The sequence below is a fragment of the Manacus candei genome, unplaced genomic scaffold (assembly GCF_025592945.1).
Source record: "Manacus candei isolate 608988 ecotype Guabito, Panama unplaced genomic scaffold, ASM2559294v1 h1tg000043l, whole genome shotgun sequence".
In the NCBI taxonomy this organism is placed as follows: domain Eukaryota; kingdom Metazoa; phylum Chordata; class Aves; order Passeriformes; family Pipridae; genus Manacus; species Manacus candei.
The window spans coordinates 9,761,635-9,782,981 of record NW_026138091.1 but is presented as its reverse complement, the minus strand read 5'-3'; the positions used below and the strand labels follow the sequence as shown (position 1 = coordinate 9,782,981).

Below are 21,347 nucleotides of genomic sequence, written 5' to 3'. Positions count from 1 at the left end.
AGCATACCTGAAATGAATGTTCTCACAGAAGAAATGAAGATTAAGAACCAGCTTGCAGTGGCTGTTAGAGTGAGCATGGGCTTCCAAAGTACAATGTGTGAGAGGAATTTGAGAGTCATGGATCTTTCTGGGACCAAGAAAAGCAATATAGGTGTGGAAATCAGTATTGGCTCTTGTCTGGTTTGCTGAAAGAGGAACTTGTTTTCTTCACTTCTCCATTTGAATTTTTACTGTCTTTCCACGTAAGTGGAAATATATCGAAAGAGCCCCTGTGCCTTCTATTCCCAGTGTGTACATCCAGACACAGACACACACAGTGTCACCCCAAACCACGATTGTTGTAGCAAGCAGGACTTCAAAATATTTCCTGGGACATCCATGTCCGAGTTTAGAAGAATGTAAGTCTTGTTTGTGCTTGGAAACATCATCTTTGCAGTAAGGCAAGAGACCTTTGGGATCTGATTTTTGGGAAGAGAGCAAGTGTCAAAACCTGGCACAAGCAGAAAGCATGCAGCCCCTCTGAGCTGTGTGACGGCAACAGGCTACAGACAGTCCCCGTGGGCACTCGATCCGTGTTAGTGCAGATTTCATAATTTCCTGCACTCAAGACATTTTGGCTCAATTTCTGCAGGCAGGCCAGTGCATGCAGCAGGCTTGCTGCTCCTGGCACTGTTCCTCATCAGGAAATACCTGCACCCAGCCCCAGCCCATGTAACTTCGGCAGCTTCTTGTGACAGCTCGGTTTCCTGCAGCTGCTGTTCTTAGGAACTTCCTCACTTGTTTCCCCGAAAAACACATCCCTTGTATGCCATTTTCATTTGAAGCCCACCAGTCCTCACAGAGCAACAGTTTCAGAGTGGATGCCTCCCCAGTTGTGTCAGAAAAGCAAGCACAACTGCAAATAATTTAGGGGCAGCTGCTTCAAAACAATCTTCTAATTGGTTGCCACTGTTTTCTGATGGACAAAGAGGGAAACTGCTCATGGTCTACATGGCTGCTCTTCACGTTTCCACAAAGTCGAGGCTCTGCTGTGCCTGTTCTGATCCCCATCTTAACATTTTCCTCAGTGTTTTCCTCAGCCATGATGCTGGGGCACACTCCCCATGTCTTGCCCACAGTGGAAGTGCCTGCCAGTTTTATTCATTGCCCAAGTCCTCGGTGGGGATTCAAGTGGAGCCTCCAGTGCCTGTGCTGCAGGCAGGGTGAGGTGCCTGGGGGCAGTCTGTGCCATGTCTCATGAGATCCGTCTGTCTGTCTGTTATGTGTAGTCACCTTGGCTCCAGCCCTGAGCTACCACCCACCAGTGCACTGAGTCATTTTACTGAAGAGAGCAGGAAGGAGCAATATTGGAGGTTCACAAACTGATATTTATTTTAACAAAAAGTACATGTGTCATTGATCATGTTAGTCCCAGCCCAATAACTCCTGAGCATTTGGGAATACCCACAGCACCTCACTTGGCTCCATTTAATTTTGCTGGAATATGAGCTGTTTGGCAATGATGTGAAGAAGACTTTTAAAGATCATGAAAAAGCTAATTATATGAGCTAAACTTCCTTTCCAAGACCCATACTGATTTCTGCATTATCGTTAGTACCTATCCAACATATATTACCTATCAGTTTATGTTCTGCAAATGGAAACCCTTTTTTTTTCCTCCTTTTTAGTATATGTAAATAATAATGACAATTAAAAATAGCACTTATTTCTCATCTAAATAACATTTTCAAACAAGACAGATTATGCCACCTGTTACTGGGATTAAATGACTCTTCTCTCACTGGAGTATGTTTTTGTTCTTTTAAATGGTACCTAGCTTCAGATTCTTCTCCTGACATTTTCCATCATGTGTAACTGCAGCAGGGCGGTGTTTTTGTGCATCTGTGTGAAAAAACAGTCAGAGTAAATGATTTGGCCTCTATGAGAATAAAATCAGGGAAAAGAGGACATAAAAAATAATGAATCATTTTTCTTGGAAAAGATGTCCCTCTCATCCTCTACAGCAGGGCTTTGTGCTCGGCCAAAGGCTTGAGGGGCAAGAGATGCCTGAACTGAGTGTGGAAGTGGACTTCTCTGGGCTCCTGAAGTAGCCCCTGTGGGACTGCAGGAGAGCCGTGACTGGAGAGACGACCAGAAAATAAGAAAATAAGGCTTGTATTTAGAGTCGTGGCCATAAGGAGACCAGCTAGGAACAGACTAGGAAAATCAAAGGAATATATTTCTGGCTGTGCCTGGGTACAGTAAATGTGTAAGGATTGAGCAGGCACATAAGAAAGTAGTGAGATGAAGAAAGGTGGCTGGCAGGAGGAGCTTCAAGAGGTGGTGTTACTGGGGAGCTGGCAAACTGGGACTAGGCTGCAAGCAAGAGTGACAGAGTTGACAGACTCACTTTATGACGGCTCAAAGCAGTTGTGCAAGAACACAGAAGGAAATGTGTGTGAAAGCAGGTGGTGTCTAGACTGTCACACTCAAGAGACTAAAAGCAGAAAGGCCAAGAAAGACACTGCTGGGCACATCTGCACTGGAAATGGGATGGCACATCCACATTCCTTGAAGGACAGGATTGGAGGCTCCCTCATGGCATCTTGGTTTCTTCTGGCACTGAAATGTGGGCATACAGTGGCCACGCTCTGCTCTGTTTTTCCAGAAAGGGAACCTGGGCACACAGACTGAATGGGAGCTGTGCTGCCCTGCAAACAGAGATATGAGCTAAGCCACAGGGGACCTTAGGGCACGACCTGACACAATCCAGCTGCTGCATGAACACTTGAGGGTCAAGTGCCTAGGCATGACCTGGGGACAGGACTGACTTGGTAAAGCCCGGGTGGAAGAAAGGAAAATTTCCAGGGAATCAGAAATAAAGATGCCACCTGTTACCTGCATAGACCTCAAGAGATTCACAAATCTCAGCATTGTGATTAAAGTCTAAGTGACAACCATCTTCTGAAGCAAAGACCTCATGGCAGGTAGATACGTTCAAAGCACAGGATTTTAGACTGTCACAATGGAATTTTGGTTTCTTTTTTTAAATCACTGCACTATCTCATTCACCTCACACGATGAGCCAGCTCTTGAGAGAAATAAGTGTGTAGAAAACACTGTTTCTCATGTTATTTAAATTGATGGAAATGCCTGATTACATAGAGGTGGGCTTAATTGTTCAGCTAGTCAAGCAGCGTTCTAGGGAAAGGGCTTCTCTGCTGCTATGAAGTTCCTTTGTGATAATGGGCAGCTTAAGAGAATGAGCCTTTCCAGACTTGATCACCCTTTCCAAATGGCTAACTTGATGCTTAGGGTTCTTGTTTCAAGAATGATGATCACGCCAAACCTGTTTAAAGTTATGGTTCAGATGGTTGTAAGCAAATGTTGAAATACAAAATAAGCAAGTCCACATTAAATTGTGGACTCAAATACATGGCTGCCTCACAGCACTGCCTCTCCATGCTCCAGGTCCCCAGAGCTGTATACTGATTAACACCTTCTTACAGGCCTGCAACGTTGTGCAAATGAATAATTTGTGTTTCACAAAGAAGACATTAAAATGAGAACTAGGGAGAAATGAGGACATTCATCCCCCATCAGGACTTTGCACAAATACATAAACACCGTGAACAGAAAGCATCATAGAAAATAAAATAATGAACAGCTATGAAGCGAGGATTCCAGGAAAAAATACTATGCTATCATGTAATTAATACAACCTTAATTGAGGCATTTCCTAATTTCAGGGTACTTAACTATACCTCTTTAACATTCCTTTCCTATACTGTTTTGCTGAATACATGACACACTGTTACAACTCCAGTGTCTCTCACACCTGATTCTTAATATTTGGGACAGGTATTCATATAAATTGATAGAGATTTTTTGAGAATTAAGACTAGATACACTGCATTTAGTCTGTACTCAGTTTCTAAAATGGAAGTGAAACAGACATGCCAGTTTTGAAAATTTTACCTAAGCAGTTATTCTTCTCTTGGAGATTCAAATGAAGGAAAGTGGCATAGGATTTCAGCAAAACTCACTCATTTTTTACACTTACACAAGATCTAACACATCGAGTCTTGTCTCCAGCTATGCCTGTTCTAAAAAAAAAAAAAAAATAAATAAAAATGACATAATGCAGGTTCCTTGCAGAATTTAATCTCCTGTTTTAATGCCCAGTCTTGTTCTGTTTACCCTTGTAGTGTCATAAATCATAGATGTAGTTGTACGACATTTTTTCTTCCCGGCCTGTTTTCCTAAAGAGTGCTCAGTAAGTTAAATATGCATGAAATTAAAGGTACATTTTTAATATCATCTTCAAAGAAAATCCTCCAAATGCCTCCCCCCAAGAAAACACCACACCATTACTTAGGATTATCTATTTATTTATTTCAGTTAAAACAAACATACAATGTTTCATTGAAACTGTGCTGTTGGCCAGCAGTCTAGCCAACAACTGCAGCTGTACTGCTGGCCTCTACCAATACGGTGGGTATTTACATATGTACACAGATGTACCGCAGGATGCCCGAATTTGGCAGCCTAACAAATGGTTAGATCGCAAAGGTTGTTAACTTGCTGCATTCAGGAAATCGTAACATCCATGGTAAATCTTAGAGGAAAAGCATACACGAATCTGAACAATGCTTTCTATGGACCCAAGTGATTCCTGTGTTTATTGCAACATATACATTTGTAGTAAATACAGTCTTAGTGTTTTATTACACACCTTTGGTGTAACACACTTCTTCCATTTCTGTAAGCATTATACTTTGTTGTAAAAGGTTCTTTCCTTTGACAGTTGTTATACAGATGTACAACATGAACAACTCCTTGAAATGATGTTACAATCAGTAATGAGAGAGGAATATATACATAAATCCTGGATTCCAAAGCTACATTATATACATTATACTTACAGTATATACACACATACAATTTAATTTATGTACATAGACTATCATAAATATTGAAAAATAGGTTTAGTTTTAATGGATTAATGTTTTATAAATAACATGTTACATTTATGACTGAAATATCATGGAAGACAGTAATGTCTAACTGAGGTGACAAAACAGTGGTTTAATACTGAAGCTGCTCTTTTAGGTGGTTTGTAATGTATGTAACTTTAAACAGACAGGTTTGGAAAAAATAATAATTAAAAAAATCATATGTTGGAAATCAACCCAGCCAAGTGGAACTCAACTGTTGCAGGTGGAGAGTCAGTTATCAAATAATACGACACACAATGTATAATCTGGAAATTGCTACATTCAGAAAATTAATGACATGTACAATACCTTATGAGGTGTCATCACAAAAATCTTCCTCCTTTCTGGTTGTTGAGAAGGACTTTGTAGTAGCTTCTCATTTACAACTCCTTCCTTTTCTATGGTTACTGTGAGAAAGGAGGCTATTTCTCACTTTCTCTCCTCCTTTTTGAATGCTAGCAAGGGAAACACTTCATCCCTTATGTGCTACAAATTGCTCAAAGGCAGACAACATTTTAATCCTCTTCCACCTTTGCACATTTGTGGAGGAAGAAGAAAAGCTGCCAAAGTACTGAGGAGGCATGTGCTCAGCACTTCTGTGGAGATCAGGTAACATGGGATAGTTAGCCATGGATGTACAGTACCTGAGGCAGAGAAGTACCTAAGGAGTGTTAGTCAGTGCTGACTCCAGGATTGTTAATTGCCAGTTGAGTACCACCAAACTAATAATACGAATAACACATGAGAAATCTAACTTCTCATTACAGTTTTACACTATAGACTTAAGTGACCAGTACTTACAGTCATGCAGAAGTATCAATACAAAATACCTGCAGTTGTTTTTCATAGATTTTTAAATGGCTGGGCAGAGATTGACATTATTTGCCAAACACTATTGTTTAGGTTTGTTTGATTAATTCTATAAGAGCAAAAAAGTCTCAGGCACTGTTTAATCAATGGATTACAGGCCCTTAGTTATTCCCTCTGACACAAAGACTGAGCAGACCTTTGTAAATAATTTTTTAAAACATTGTGTCAGATGAAGATAGTTGACCACATTGCCATGATTATTTCATTAATAATCTCTCTCTAGGCTTTTGTACCCAATATTGCTGTGTTTGAGAACCTCTTATAAGCCAAGTACGCTGTTATACAAGTGTTATCTCTCTTCAACCTGGGATAAGAATGAAAGAGTAAACATGCACTAGAAACAAAATAGCTCATCACAACCATACAGCACCTGTTTCGTCAGCTAAGGCTCATAAGAAACCTATCTATCTCTGAAGCAAACAAGTATGAGATGACTATCCGGCCTATGAGGTTATCTTTAATACTACTATACAGTATAAATTGGAAGAGGAATCCCAGTTATGTGTGTGAAGAGAGTTTGTACCAAGCATGAAATATTGGTGCAGTTATTTTGTGGATTTGACTCAGAAACAGAATAGTCAAGTAATTCAAAATCCAATAATGGATGAGGAATTTGAGAAATACTGTACAGTTTTTGAATATTATACAAGTAGTAGACTAATTAAGGACCTTTTTTTTCCCTACAGTGTTTCAAGATATATTGGACAGAAAAAACCCTAACGGACATTGCTACAACTGAAAATGGACCTTATTAATAAAGGGAATTTGAGGAGGGAGTTTTGTATTAATGGCATCCTATGTTCCAGTGCCATTCAGTTTATATCTACAATAGGAAAAAAACCACAAAAAACAAAAAAGCAAAAATCCCAAACCCTGTTTGACTCAATTGCACTACTGAGTACCTCAAGAAGGGAAATGCCAATGCCATCTTTACAATTTTTAGATTACCTAAGCTTTTCTCAAATGTACCCATTTCTAAAAGGTGGGGTTTTTTAAAGCTTGAAAATTAGGGTTTCCACACCATTTTTGGGTAATAAGGTAACTGTAATTACTTAAGTAAGCTGACAAATGATTTTCAGGATTATTTTCACTCTAATTTGAACTAGGTGAATTTCATGGGAAGCATTTATTATCAGAGAGTTTTGACCTGTTTTGGTCAAAACAGGTCAGAAGCATTTTAAAAACAAAATTTCTTCTTATTATGCCTCTACAGAATCATAAAATATACTGAATTGCAAGAGACCCATCAGGATCACTGAGTCCAACTCCTTGCCCTGCACAGGACAGCCCAAGAATCACACCATGTGTCCAATAGCATTGTCCAAACGCTTCTTGAACTCTGTCAGGCTTGGTGCTCTGACCACTTCCCTGGGGAGCCTGTTCCAGTGCTCAACCACCTTCTGGGTTAAAAACCTTTTCCCGATATCCAATCTAAACTTCCCCTGACTCAGTTTCATGCTGTATCCTTGAGTCCTGTCATTGGTCATGAGAGTGAAGAGATCGAGAAAGTCAAACTATATTTAATAATTTAATTTAGGACACTGATTAAATATTCTTAATGAGCTTTTCTATGTTATTCTTTCCTTCTTTTTAGAAAAGTGTTTCTTACAGTCAAAATAGTGCTTTTGAGGTCCATAAGAATTTTTGGTACAAAAAATAAGTGTTTTTCTCTCTCTCCCTCTCTCTCTTTCTCTCTCTCATTGGTTATTTAAACACTTTGCTTTAAATTAAAGAGTTCTTTCTCACATCAAATGGTTCCATTAGGCACATTCAAGTAAAATAACAAAATATCCAAGTAACAATGACGAAAGCCAAACATGGCTTGATAAAAGTCTACAGAGAGTTCTGTCCATTCTCTGGAATGGAATAAAGTTGTCACTTCTGTCAGCCAGACACTCACATGGTTTGATGTTAATATCCACTTCCATCATGCAGAATAGTTTCTTAAAGACAGAGTTCAGATATTCTACAGTCAGAAGAACCATCAACAAAGAATCTGCCTTTCAAAGGAAGCTGAGTAGCTCATTTTCGTTCTCAGGAGGTATCTGAGTGAACACTGGCATCTGAAGTGGAGTGCTAGAGATTAAACCAGGGCAGTTAATGGCCATCAGATGTAACATTCTGGGTCCAGTCTAGAACAATCAGTGTCATACACCCAGTCATCACAATTATTCCACTTAGAAAGAAGAATGAAGCCTGAAAAAAAGCAAACATAAAAGAAGTACTTCAGATTCTGCTATGATACTGTTGGTTAAGCCATGATATACACCTATAAAGTCATGCCTATATATAACAAAAACGCCATTGCTCATGAAGGACAAAGAGACAAGAGATCAAGTCAATGATAAGGAGCTACCTTTCTCATACTTGGGGTCATTTTTCAAATCAAAAAGTACTTTTTTTCAATATAGCAGACCTCACCCTCAACTAAGGAAAGTTAATGTAGTTGCTGATACCAGCCAGGCTATGCCACTGTGCTGACTTAACTCAGTACGTCTAAGATTTGATTCTGAGTCAGTATGTCTACGATCAGTAAGAGCACCAAGAACAGTCGGGATAAACCCAAGAGAGGTCAGCTTTTATGGGTTAAATGATGTACATAAGTCTTAAAAGACTATTTAAAGATTGTTAAGCCTTTTTTAGTATAGCTGTTAAGGGTATTCTGTTGAAATCTGGTTCTTATCAGCAACGGAATGACCCAACTATTGTTGAGACTGGGGGCCAAGGGCTGAGAGAAGTCACTGAAGTGAACTGAGCCTTGTGATGGCCAGCCCCTCAGCTTCTTAATTCCTATGCAGCTCCCACATTTTAAATTAAGATAACATTAAATACCAATTTACTGACTACCTTCACCAGGACTTTGAAATTCTTAAATCATGAAGCAGAAAATCAAATTTTTTTTCTCTGAATTAGTAAGCAAGTGTAATTACATATCTGTCTATACATACCCCAATCTTTTGCACTGATTTCATTGGTTCCTTCTTCACTAATTTGATATAGAAGGCAGAAGGAAGTATAAAGATCAGCATGGCAGCTGCAGAAGCACCTGTATAGAAAAAGCACAGAAAGAAATATTCATAAACAGGTAAACATACTTAAATTACATAGAAATTGCCTTTTCTAAAATGTGAAAGACTGCTTGAACTGACAAGGGAATGCTTACCAATGAATCCAAAGATGTCTCGAATAGTAGGGACAAAGATAACAAGCACATTGGTAAATGCCAGAAGAGCAATTGTAATGGAACAATGACGCCACCATTTGAACTCCTTCCCTGCCCACAACAGCTGCGTAATGGAACTGCGGATCTTTTGAAGGGGGAGAAAAAAAAAAGACAGTTTAGTCTTTATTGTGGAAGACAGTGACTGTCACCTGAGTTAGACCTTCCTTCTGAAAGTATTTTAATGTTATTTTCCTGAACACTTCATATTTTATTAGAACTCAAAATATGAAAGAATTTTTTTTTAGATATTTACTTTCTGCACTTGAGAGGCAGCTCTGTGTTTCTGGGTTTTTTTCCCTCTTTTCAGTGATTCAGATTTTCAAAGCGCAGTCAGTAACAGAAAAAAAAACCAAAGAAAAACACCTGTCTTGAATAAAAATAAATTCCAGGGAATTTTGTAACATCTATGGATGCTGCTCAACAATACACACCTAAATGGTCTGATTGTGTCCACAATGTATGTACAAAAACACGCTGACTTTTGTAAGCTGATAACACAACAGTGTAAATACTCTATATAAAGGGCCAGTCTGTTTCATTTTCCCAATTGACTTAATCATACCAGGAAAACAATATAACCGAATGTATTTGTACCTGCTGCTTAGTAAATGTTGCATATTTATTTAAATTAACAGTATAGCTATATTTCATCAAGCTTATTGGAATGAATTTCTGTTTTCAGTTAAGAGAAAAACTCTCTCAACTAATAAACAGGAGTACCCAAATCAGTAAATGACTGTAGGGAGGAAAATAAAAACTGGTAGTAAGACATAAAAAAAAAAAATTACTTACTGGGAAAATAACTACAGGTACAGTGAGGGTTACAGCCATAAGAACAGCGAGACGCACAATAAGAAGGAGAACATCAGCACCCAGATAAGCAGAGTAGGTATGAAGCAGTTCTGGTTCGACTTTTCCTATAAAGAAAATAGTATTTTAATTAGATGTAGTTGATATACTTTTCAAACAACTGCTTCTGCTCTAAATTCTAAGCAAATTTTACAGTCACATCAATATGAATTGAAAGCCTTAAGAGCTCCTGTAAGCATGTCTCCATTTTACACAGGAAAGACTTGGAGGCATGGAATCTGTTTTAATCCAGTTTTAATCCTGTGTCTCGGACCTAAGTCTACCACTGATCTCCTTTTGGGTGTGCCCTTACAGAAGCACTAAAAACACCCCCAACAAACAGTGTGTACTTAAAACCCATAGTAAATGCTTTCTTGTTCTATCTTTAAAATAATACTGTGGTTTTGCAGAACCTAAGTAATTTAACAGAAAGCAGAGTAGGCAATATTCACCATAAAATGTCAGGTATCCAAAGAGAGCAGCCAATAAATACATGAGGAACATGGCAAAAAAAGATACATAGGATACATTCATCATTCTTTTACGGCTTCGGCTGCAAGGAAAAGAAACATTGTTAGTTGTGAGAACATACTGTTTCATACTACTTTGTTTAGTGGAATTATAGATATATCTCTAACATTTACCTTTTCAGTTCTTCATAAATAGGAAGAATTGCAGGATGGCAGACAAAAGAAAATGTTAGGATTGGGACAGCATAGACAGTCTGAAAAAAAAAGTATATTTTGTAAGTATCTCAACAGACACTAAAAAATTAAGTTTAGAAATAATCATTTGTAGATTCTTCAGTTTTGACTTAGGCATTAGTTTATTTTTTGAAGAAGACTAGCTATTCTTTACATCAGAAACTTTAGAATAAATTAAAACAAGTTTGTGTTTTCTTAAACCCAGACCCTGAGGACCAAATCATCTCAAATGTCACTGAAGTCCATGCTGATCTGACTGTATCTGCATTCAAAATTATGTTCTGTAACTCACAGGCTTAAGCCACTAGAGCCTGATCTTGGTATTAGGTATTACACATACTTCTCCATGTGTGGACATTCACCACTGCAATTGAGAGCATTCATGACTCAAGAATTTGTGACTGGGAACAAGTCTAACCCAAACCCTGGCAAACACTTCCTATTTGCATGCTTTTACGATTTTATTTCCTTCATCTTCTTCTGCAATCAACTTTTTAAAATGCTTCACTAGCTTACTCGACTAAGGTTGAGAAATGCCGTGCTGAAGAATGAAAGATGTATTTTTTGCCACTCAAACAGGCACATCAAGCTCTGCTAATTTCTCTGTATTTGGAATGTGGAAACACCCAGTCCACATGAGGTAAACAGTGCCCAAGTCTACTGGAACAGAAAGTCTTAACACATCCCAAGTTTAGAACTGGGCAAATACTTGAAAGAAAAATGACCTAATTTATCTGCTATGTATTTCGTCTCAGTTATTTTCGACAGAGCGTTTGATTTCAGTCAGTTACCTGTGAATTGAAGATGAAATATTTTGGCTTGCACATATCATTTGTTATGTTTTCATTTACCAAAGGTGCTAGTGTTCCATTTAATAATGTCGCATTCATAATGTCACTGTCCATAGGACAAGGAATCTGAAACATCTTCCAAATTACCTAGAAATAAAGCCATGCATTTATTATTAGTTTGACTAATGCAAGATGTGAAAATTTTCAGAAACTGTGTTTAATTTCACTTTGAAACACAGTTTTACAAGCACTGGATCTCAACAAGATTATACTTACAACAATCAGAAAGAAGACCATGCAAAGTAAGGAAAAGCCGCTGGTATAGCCCAAATACCCTGTGACCAAGAAAGATAAAAAAAAAAATCTAAGGTACAATAAACAGAAACACCATTCAAGTCAAAACATCATGACAAAATATATTCTATCAGTGATAGTTTTAGATTGTGATTTTCTTAGCGTTACACACAGAACTACTTAATTATTCATTGACTTTCCGCTAATCTCAACCCAGATCTGAAAATTCTGAAAGACATATTAGGGTCTGTACATACAGTGAGTCTGTAGTATTAAACTTTTTAACTTATAAGAAAAAAAATGCGAACCAAAAAAACCCACAGCAACAACTATATGAATTGTTTATTGTATAAGAATAATGATTATACAGTTAATTCTTATAGCATGTGCTACTAGATAACTTAGCCTTTTCCCTTCTGTTTTCATTGATTTACTTAATTTCTAGAAATAGTAACTTGATAAATAAATTTGAGACACTCGATTATTAAGGTTCTACTACAAGATTCTCTGTACAAATAAGCGTGTTAACTGAATTATTCACATATATAACTGAATTACAGCCATTTCAGAGAAAGCATCTGGTATGAATATTCTGCTGATGCTTGGGATCCAAAATGAAAAGACACTGCAAAGGCAATTTAACTGCCCAGGGTCATCCCTATTCTTTGGAGACTCTTATAGGACAGCTAATAACAATATTATGTTATTTCACTATTGACCAAAAGAGGTCAAACTTTGTAATAAGAACAGAAAGTTACTGCTGACCTTGTTCTAAAGCCACCTATTTACTGTTCTTTCATTTTCCAAAAACATATCTGTAATTTAGGATACTTGTATTGATTAATTTTTTTCTTTTTTTCAAGTAGACATAGCAATTACCTATACACTAATTACTCCCAAGAAACGAGTTTGGAAACAGTTGTTACTTCACATAGCATGAAGACTCAAACATTGTATCAATCCACTTCCCCAAAGTATTTTCAATGTTTTTTTAATTTCGATTGCACTCTCCTGCTTACCTAAATTTTTCAGTAAGGACAGGGGAAGAATGAGGATGACAGACACCAGCAGCACTAAATAGTCACCATTGAGATACCATTCTCTGTAGAAAAAAAAAATATTTTTAAGTAATCAAGTATTTAAAAACTACATTTTCAGTTTAGTCTTCACTCATCTTCTATAACATATGGCTCCTTAAAAATATGCACTACCTGATGTCACAAAGGATTAGTGTTCAATTTCTTTTATGGGCCTAATGCTCTACAATAGCTTCTTATCTCACCCCAAACCTGCATTGTGCCTTTCCTTTAGTGTCCTTTTATAAAAATAATGTGTATCTGGAAGTCAGAAGACAGAAAATTAAATGACTGGTTAGAAAAAAAGTCAACTGGGATCAATCATGGAAAAACCAGTAATTTTTTTAAGTGTTGTCTCCCAACTCTCCAGATGTATTAGAATATTGCAGAGCCCCAACAGGGTTTCCACTTTAAATGGAAATAAAATTCTGTTGGGTGCCCTGTGGGAGTTAAAGAAAAACAGGTGAGGGCTGAAGGTAAGGCAGTAGCTCAAGCCCACTGGCTGAGAAAACTCCAACAAGCACTGGGAGTCTCTTGGAGGCACATTTAGTCCCTTTCAGTAGGGAAAGCATGGTAAGAACCCCAGAATTTTTTTCCTTCGGAACATTTTTGCCACTTATTCCATAAGAAGCAGCAGCTATTTTTTGACAAAACATTTTGGAGCATTAGGAGATTAACATATTTTTTGAAACACAGAAAAACAAAGTTCTATAGGGTCATCCTATACGCTTTAAGCACTTAAAGTAATATTAAGCATTTATTCCCAAATATTAATATTTTACATCCTCTTATGGTGTCATCTAACAGTATTTATTTTAAAATGCAATGTATACTATTGAGTTAAAAGAAAAATTATTTAATTGGAAAACTGTATATGCAAACATAATTGCTGAGATATAACCTTTTACATGGTAGTGGAAATACGAAATAATTAACTGACTTGCTCTGGATTTATGATGTAAATGCAAAAACAATTTGGTCATCTCTTTACTCAGTTTTATCTGGCATAAGTAGATGTAGAAAGGACTATTTTAGAAACTTCGAATGTATAGGACATTAACATCATACACTTTTTTTAAAATGTAGTAGTCTTGTGGTAAATTTAAAAGAAAGCACAGCACAGAGACTTTGCATTTGAATGTGAATGTCATAAGAATGTGCACTGTTATTGTGCATACCTCATAAAGAGGCTATCAGGACTTTCAGATCAAGGACTTCAAAGATTTTCTGTGTTAAAGAGTAAGAATGGGATTGTGCAACTTTAAATACAGCTAAGTATTTTAAAAGTTGCTAAACAAATTTTAATAATGGAGCTAGTATCTATGATATTGTCTCAGAATTTTCAGATCTTTTACAGTAAGCATTATTTTGGGACATTTAAACAGGTAAGTGCTTACATTTTAGGCACCAGGCTGCCAGAGTGGAATCCATGCCAATGGTAGCCACCCAGACTCCCCTAAGCAATGCATGGAGAGAGTCAGTTAAACGGGGTTCACAATTGCCAGAGCACTGAGAAAATATTTACTTTCAATCTGTGTACAGCTACCTAGTGCCAGCCAACAAGAAAACATTTAAAATACAGATCTTGATTTCTTAATTTTCTCTGCCAGATTTGCAAAGCAGCAGCTGTATCCAGTGAGATTCACAGCCTTTAACTTTCCTTCTTGAACAATTTTGAATTCTTTACTGAAGATGGGACAGTTAAAAGTATTTGCCTCCAAGCCCCCTTCTAAGTACTGGTTACTCCAGGGACTTTCTTAAGAATTAAAAAATAAGGACTTGAATTCAGCCAAAGGAGAGAAATGAACCTTCCCAGCAAAGAATTTGTAAATATAACACTACTAAGTAGATGGGGTAGGTGCAGCATTTGAGTACATTAAAAAAAAAAAAAAAAAAAAAAAAAGATGGCTAGCATTGTTATAACAGTATCTATCAGCAAGCTGTTCGAACACCACCAAATGGCTTGAACACCCCTTGGGGAACACAGGCAGAAAAATGCCTACCTTCTGAACTCAGGCTTAGGTGTAAGTTGGAGTCTTGAGCTGCTCAGCCCTCTCAAGACTGGGACACTTCAGGACAAGGCACAGAAGTACAACTCTGAAGAGTGAGATTTATAGCACTTAACTCTATCCATCTGAACTCAGGCATCTTGTTTTTACACACCCTCTCAATACAGAGTGATATGATTAACTGTTCTGTGGAGATGCCCAAAACAAGTGTCTAAGACAGGTGCGCTGAACTGACCACTACAGAGGATCACCCTTCTCCACTGATTATACAATGACCAGAGTAATGATGAGCTCAAAATCTAACTTTCAGAGGGTATGATTAGATAAAATTAACCTTATCTGAGGCACCTATATTTAAAGCCAAGGATGAAAGCCACTCTGGAGTTAAGGTGTCTCCAGGGCTAGATGGCAAGGCATCCACCAGTTTAGTCTTGGGCATGGAAACTCTGGTTTAGGTCCCAGATTTAGTCCCCCTATCTTTTTGAGAACTTTTTTGTTGCTTAAGACATTCATTGCAAACTGCACCTCAATCTTATATTTAAACACTTCCCAAAATATTAACACTAGAAAACCAAATTAATCAGACCAAACCAGTTAGATGCAGTAAGAAAAAAAACAACAAAACAAAACCAAAACAAAAAAGCCAACCATAACCACATTTATCTTTCCTTAGAGTATGTACTGACTGGTACATACATTAACACTTACCTGATATTCTTTAGAGAACAGCTTTCTATAATATGATGCGATACCTGTATTTTTCTACCCTTTTCCCAGGTCAGGCTGCATCTAAATGAAGTGAAGCACTCAGGGGAAGGGAAAACTTACTGTATCTCTGTCTGAGTAAGAAGCTACCCTATGGTGTACCGAACGTGGTCTTCACATAAAAATATATACAGTCTCCGTATTTGTTTCTCCTAATAGTTTCTCTGATGAGGAGTTCTAACACCTACCCTGTAGTCTCTTCGATGTTCATAAATGTCTTGATGACCAATGGTAACTCATATTTCACTATGAAGAGGTAGCTTGACATAGCTGTAGGTGAATAACATCATAGATCATTACAAATATAGAATATGCCACACGATGCAAGAATCACATAACATGTTTCATAACTTCACTTGAACACAAGCGGTTAATGAACACATGTTGCGTGAAAGTAAGTCTCCAAGAATAAGTAGGGAACAATTACTATTGACAGTACAGACATTTTAAGATCTTGTCCTCACCTCCAATGTTCTGCATTGTAATTGATCCAGAAGCAGCAAGTTTTCCAGCCATACCAAAAGCCTTCATTCCCAACTGTTCATACAATAAAGATCCTAAAAGAAAACAGAATATTTCATTGGAAGGGTGTGTTTCACCAAGATACCATATGAAACAAATACCATGCCTGTAATATAGTAATTTGCCATACCTCCTTCGTTGGCAGTCTTCAAAAGAAGATGCACTGAATACAAAGAAAATATTGAGACAAACAGCAGGAGTATCCTGGGGAGAGAAAAACATGCAAATTTGTAATAGACATAAATGATTTATTGTAGCCCTATTAAATAAAGATGTATCAAACATAAGCATTATTCATATTAAAATATTACCTCAGAAAAAAATGTAAATTCTAAGGTCAGCTAAAAGCATTTTGAAAACCTAATTAATGCCTCATTTAGAAAGGATTTTATACTAAATTGCATTTCAGAAGCATACAAAGAAATTCTAGTGCAAGATTAAACAATGCTTCTATTTAGTGTAAAGTGGCATTAGCATCGCCAAGCTGTCAGGCTATTATAGTTGGCTACATTTGATATAAATAACAAAGTATCAATGGGACTAGTGGTTGGGGGGATTGTATCCTTGTAAGACACTGTATTTCTCCTGTCCTCCTATCCTTGTTCAACAGTGTGTTATGCACCCATTGAATACGGTTGTGACTAACTGCAAGTGAAGATTATCTCTTGTTCTTAAAAGAAATCAGCTTTAACCTATTTTATGTCTTTTTTAATGTAAAGATGAAACTGCAAAAGCCTTAAAGAACTGACTGAAAATTCAGACACATTGAGAGCTGTGTTTTCAAATGGAAATATGTATCTATTGTCACTAACAAAAAAAAATAAATTAAAAATTCTTTCCTCAAAAGTTAACTCTTCAGGTGTGCTTACATGGGAATTGCTAGTGTTTATCTTTCCCACAGCTTTTACAGGGAATGCATGTTATTTCCAGAAGCACGTGTGAATCACCTAAAATGCAGATCTCTCAACAAGTCTCTCCCTCAACAAATGCACCTTCTGGAGTGGCACGCTAGGGGGGACTTCTCAGCTGCTGAAGAACACAGTGGAAAATTACAATACATTCAAAAAACCCTCTGGTCCTTCTTACACCAGTACAAGCATTCTGCTTTACAAAAAACCTAAGAATCAGCATATCTGCTTAAAAATGGCAAGCTGCATTTAGCGCTCCCAGAATACCCTTTACATTTCCTTTTGTGACATTTTTAATGTTGGTGAAATTAGTAAATGCAGCACAAAGAACCAGAACCCAGAAGATTTGAGAAAAACTTCGCAGATCTGTACAGGGGATTCAGGAAACTTGTCTTACGGTGCTAATTCAAGACCAACACATGCACACAAATAAACCTATTTCTGACAGATAGAGGTTAACTAGGATTTTACTCAGCCATCAACTAGGAACAGCACAGCTGAGATGTGCTGTTACTTAATGTTACTTTAATGTGCTTTTACATTACTTTAAAACAGCAGAGATCCTGGACCCCTCAGTCCTAACCTGGAATGGCTGCCTACAGTGTTGACAAGATCAGTCAGCAAATTCATCCTGAAGCTCACTCTGATTCTGGCTTCCAGACCATACTATTTATTTATTTAGTGCTGACACAAGTGACAAGTCACAGCACCGACACAAGTGATTCCGCAGTCTTCGAAGAATTTACCGCCTTAATCAACTGCATCTGGATCTGAATCTATAACCTAGTTATTAAAGCATGCCTGTAATGCCCTCACTGTCATCATAAATCCTCAGTATCATCAGTGATTAACTGCTTTCCTGCCACAGGACTATACAAACTATACTAATTTTTAAAAGGTAACAAGGTAGTTTGTCTTTGAAACAGTCCTAATGTAAGTAAATCTGAATGCAGTACCTGGACATGAAAGGCAACTGACGTCAGCACTCAATTGCTAAATTGACAGTTTTGAACATTTTTTCTGTAGAAAAAAAGGACCCATCAAGTCTGTTCAAATACCTTAAATTCTTTTTTTTTCCTCTCCTCAGAGACATTCTAATGTGCATTAGGCTGATTACATGTGCTGCAGAACATCTTTAGAACATGAAACTGATGTGTTGAAATATGCAGTATCTATCTCCTGAATTCATGCTAAGTTGTTCATTCAGTTTATCATCATCTAAGTAAGTGAAAATCTTCATAAAAGATCAACAAATCACCATATACTTTAAATAAAACCCTTCAGATGAGAACTTTATACCTTAGTATACCTTAGTTTCCTCAGAAAATTTGAATCCCACCCTGATACACTCTGAAACATCTGGAAGTAAATCTAACCTACTTTCTAGAAATCTGGCAACAGTCAAGAGAAATTTTGAACTAAACATTATTCTTCACATGTTCTTCAACATTCAGCACATTTATCCATTTCCAGGATAAAAGCACGAAGTTCCTTTAAACATATCCATGGATACTCATTTGCAGCCAAACCACTGACGTTACATGTCATGTGTGCTGAACTGCCTTCAATACACGAAAAATGTAGTTTCCCAAGATGACTGAAAGCACTGTACATAATTTGTACAGTTTTCTCATGTAATTTCCAACTACATTACTACAGTCTGTCTTACACCTGAAAGCTTTTGCCAATGTAGATGTATCAATAAAGATATGATGGTTATTCCACATTCCTCCCTGGCAGGCAGACAGTAATTGTTTGGTGTAACTGAAACCAGTTCCCTGAGTTGAGTAAAAGCATAGCAATAAAAAGGATTTCTTTATTGGTGTAAGTACATTGTAAGTCTGCAGGCACAATGATATCGGTTGAGAAGAAGGATTTTACGTCCCTGACTGGGACTTGGATAACAGAACTTTCAAGGGAATTCTATCAGTTTTTCATGAAAAAACTACAATTAGGTAAAGTACTGTAAAATATTTCTGTGGGTTGCAGAACTTGCAATGAAGCTGTTTAATTTTTGCAAATCCTTCTGAATGTATCACAGTCTTTAAATTTAAAACAAGCCATAAATCCTAAAATACAATTCTGCACCTATGGAAACGACTGGATGTTTTCTAGAGCTCATATTCTTACACCAAGTATTTTTCCATTAGGAAGTACACAGCAGAAAGACTTTTTTTTTTCTGATGAACCAAAAGATACTTACACAAAAAGAGCAATTCCAGTGTTAGCCATGGCAAAAGAAAGACCAAGGATGCCACTACCCACAATAGCATTGCTCAGATTAAATACTGACATTCCGAAGGAAGTAGTACCCGGATGCTGAGAAAAGGGAGACAGGTAATAATTAATAGAAAGTTATTACTCATCTCAGAATTAAAACAAATATAATTTTGGCAATACATTTCTGTTTATTTATTTGAAACGTCATTGCTTATATACTTACATACTGAGTTTCATATTTCTTCTTTCCAAGATTGGAGTCGAGCAGGAAATTTTGATTTTCTGGATCAATATCTGCATAGTGGCTGCAAAACAACATTGCATCGTTAGTGACTGTCACGGGCAACTGGCATATTCACTTCCAATACATTTCAAAGGAAACGAGCAAACCGACGAACAGCCCCAAAAGAACCACCCCACCTGCCGCTCTGCCAGCGCACGGAGCGTCGCGCCCGTCTCCGCCCGCAGTCATTCCCGTGTTCCCGGGTGCCCGCCTGGGTGCCGCCCGTGGCCGGTGCCGCGGAGCCCGCTCACCTCTTCATGGCGGCCGGCTTGGTGGGGTACGGGTAGCTGAAGTCGTTGCTGTTGGAGCTGTAGCTGGAGCTGTCCTCGTCGGGGGAGATGTTGAACTTGCCCATCTCGGCGCTGCTCATGCTGGCGGGGCCGCTCTTTTGTCCTTGCCGGCGGGACTCGCCGCGCCTGCGGAGGGGGCGGGAGGCGACGTCAGTGCCGCAGCGGGCGCGCGCCCGTCACGTGGCCGCGCGGCCCCCGCCCGCCGCCGAGTGGAAAAGTACCAGGCGCGCGGGGCGGGGGGCGCGCGGACAAAGGTGAGCGCGCGCGGGCGGGGGCGGCGCGGCCGGACCGCGCTGGGACCGGCCCGGGCAGCGGCACCGCCGCGCTGTCCTCCTGCCCTCCCCGGCACCCCCGCCTCCCGCCCCGATAGCGGGGCGCAGACTGATGCAACACCGACGGCCGATTGTCACATAGGCTGCCGGAGCCTCCCGCCCCGCGGCCGTCCCTGTGTTTACCTCCCTCCTCCCCGCGGCGACACCGCGCATCCCGGCGTTTTCAATGGAAAAACGCAAAGCGGTCGCGGGACTGCGTCGCGCCGCAGTCGCTCTGCGGGTTTGCCACCTTTCCGGGATGCAGCGGCAGCGCGTCCCTATACTCGTCCCGGCGGAGCCCGGCGGGGTCTTGGCGACAAGCCGGGGCGCTGCCGCCGTACATGGCGCGAAGGACGAGCCGCGCTCCGTCTGGAAAGTCCCCCCGTTCCTCCTGGCGGCCCGGTAACAGCCGGCCCCTGCCGTACCTTCTGCGCAAGAGCTTGAAAGCGAGTTTTTTCTCCCGAAGCCTCGAAATAAGGAGATGCTCCTCTCTCTGCTGCTGCTTCTTGCAAGGGAAAAAAGCCCTTAACTATAAAACGTCAGCGAAAACAAACCCTAAATAAACAAAGGTAGAAAAAAATCACGTAAAAAACCCCAGCGGTATCAAATGGAAAGAAAATATTGCGTCCGTGGGGCTCCGACGTCTCTCACGATCTGACGGCCCCCTCGGGGCGCCGCCGCTCTTCACGCAGGAATGTGGGCGCGTCATCCGAGGGGCGCGGCGTCCGCCCGCCGCCGCACCGCCCCCGCCCTGCCCGACTGACCCCCTGCCGCCGCCCGGGCAGGGGCTGGGGGGGCATCCGCGGCGGGGCGGGCGCCTCCGACTGAGGGGTGGGAGCCGGTCGCCGGTGTGTGCCCGGCGGGGGTCGGGAGCGGGGTCGTAGCACAGCTCTCCCGTGTTTACACTGGGGGCACTGGTTTACACGGCGGAGACAGGACGCTGCGGTGCTTGTCAAGAGCGCCCTGCCTGAGAGGTGCTTCCACCGGCCCGGTGCAGCATCCGCAGCGTTACTGCAGCACCGGGTGGGTACCGGCTTCACCCAGGGCTGCCTCTCCATTTCCACCCCGCGCCTGCCTCTGGCGCGCTGCCGAGCTCCGGCGCTGGCGTTTCCCAGTGGCTGGGTGCGTGGCAGGAGACGAGGTGCTACCGACCCATCATAGTTCCTCGCTGCAGTCACTCCCTATTTTTAACACATGAGCAAGCAGGGGTGCATGTGCAAGCCTAGACCCCGGTGGCAGCCGACAGGCTTCCTGAA

The 21,347-nt window shown here is 39.8% G+C and overlaps 1 protein-coding gene across 1 annotated transcript; it reads right to left on the bottom strand.

Moving 5' to 3' along the window:
• Nucleotides 1–4,353: 4,353 nt before the first annotated feature.
• SLC38A2 (solute carrier family 38 member 2) lies at nt 4,354–20,742 on the bottom strand. Its single transcript, XM_051795812.1, has 16 exons — nt 20,517–20,742; nt 19,742–19,906; nt 19,431–19,512; nt 19,191–19,306; nt 16,210–16,283; nt 16,022–16,114; nt 15,746–15,827; nt 12,727–12,809; nt 11,690–11,748; nt 11,414–11,560; nt 10,563–10,642; nt 10,371–10,471; nt 9,862–9,986; nt 9,010–9,154; nt 8,795–8,892; nt 4,354–8,042 (listed from the first exon to the last, which is right to left on the bottom strand). The coding sequence occupies exons 2-16, from the start codon at nt 19,858–19,860 to the stop codon at nt 7,944–7,946; spliced, it is 1,503 nt and encodes a 500-aa protein (XP_051651772.1). The 5' UTR covers nt 19,861–19,906; nt 20,517–20,742; the 3' UTR covers nt 4,354–7,943.
• Between the last annotated feature and the right edge of the window lie 605 nt (nt 20,743–21,347).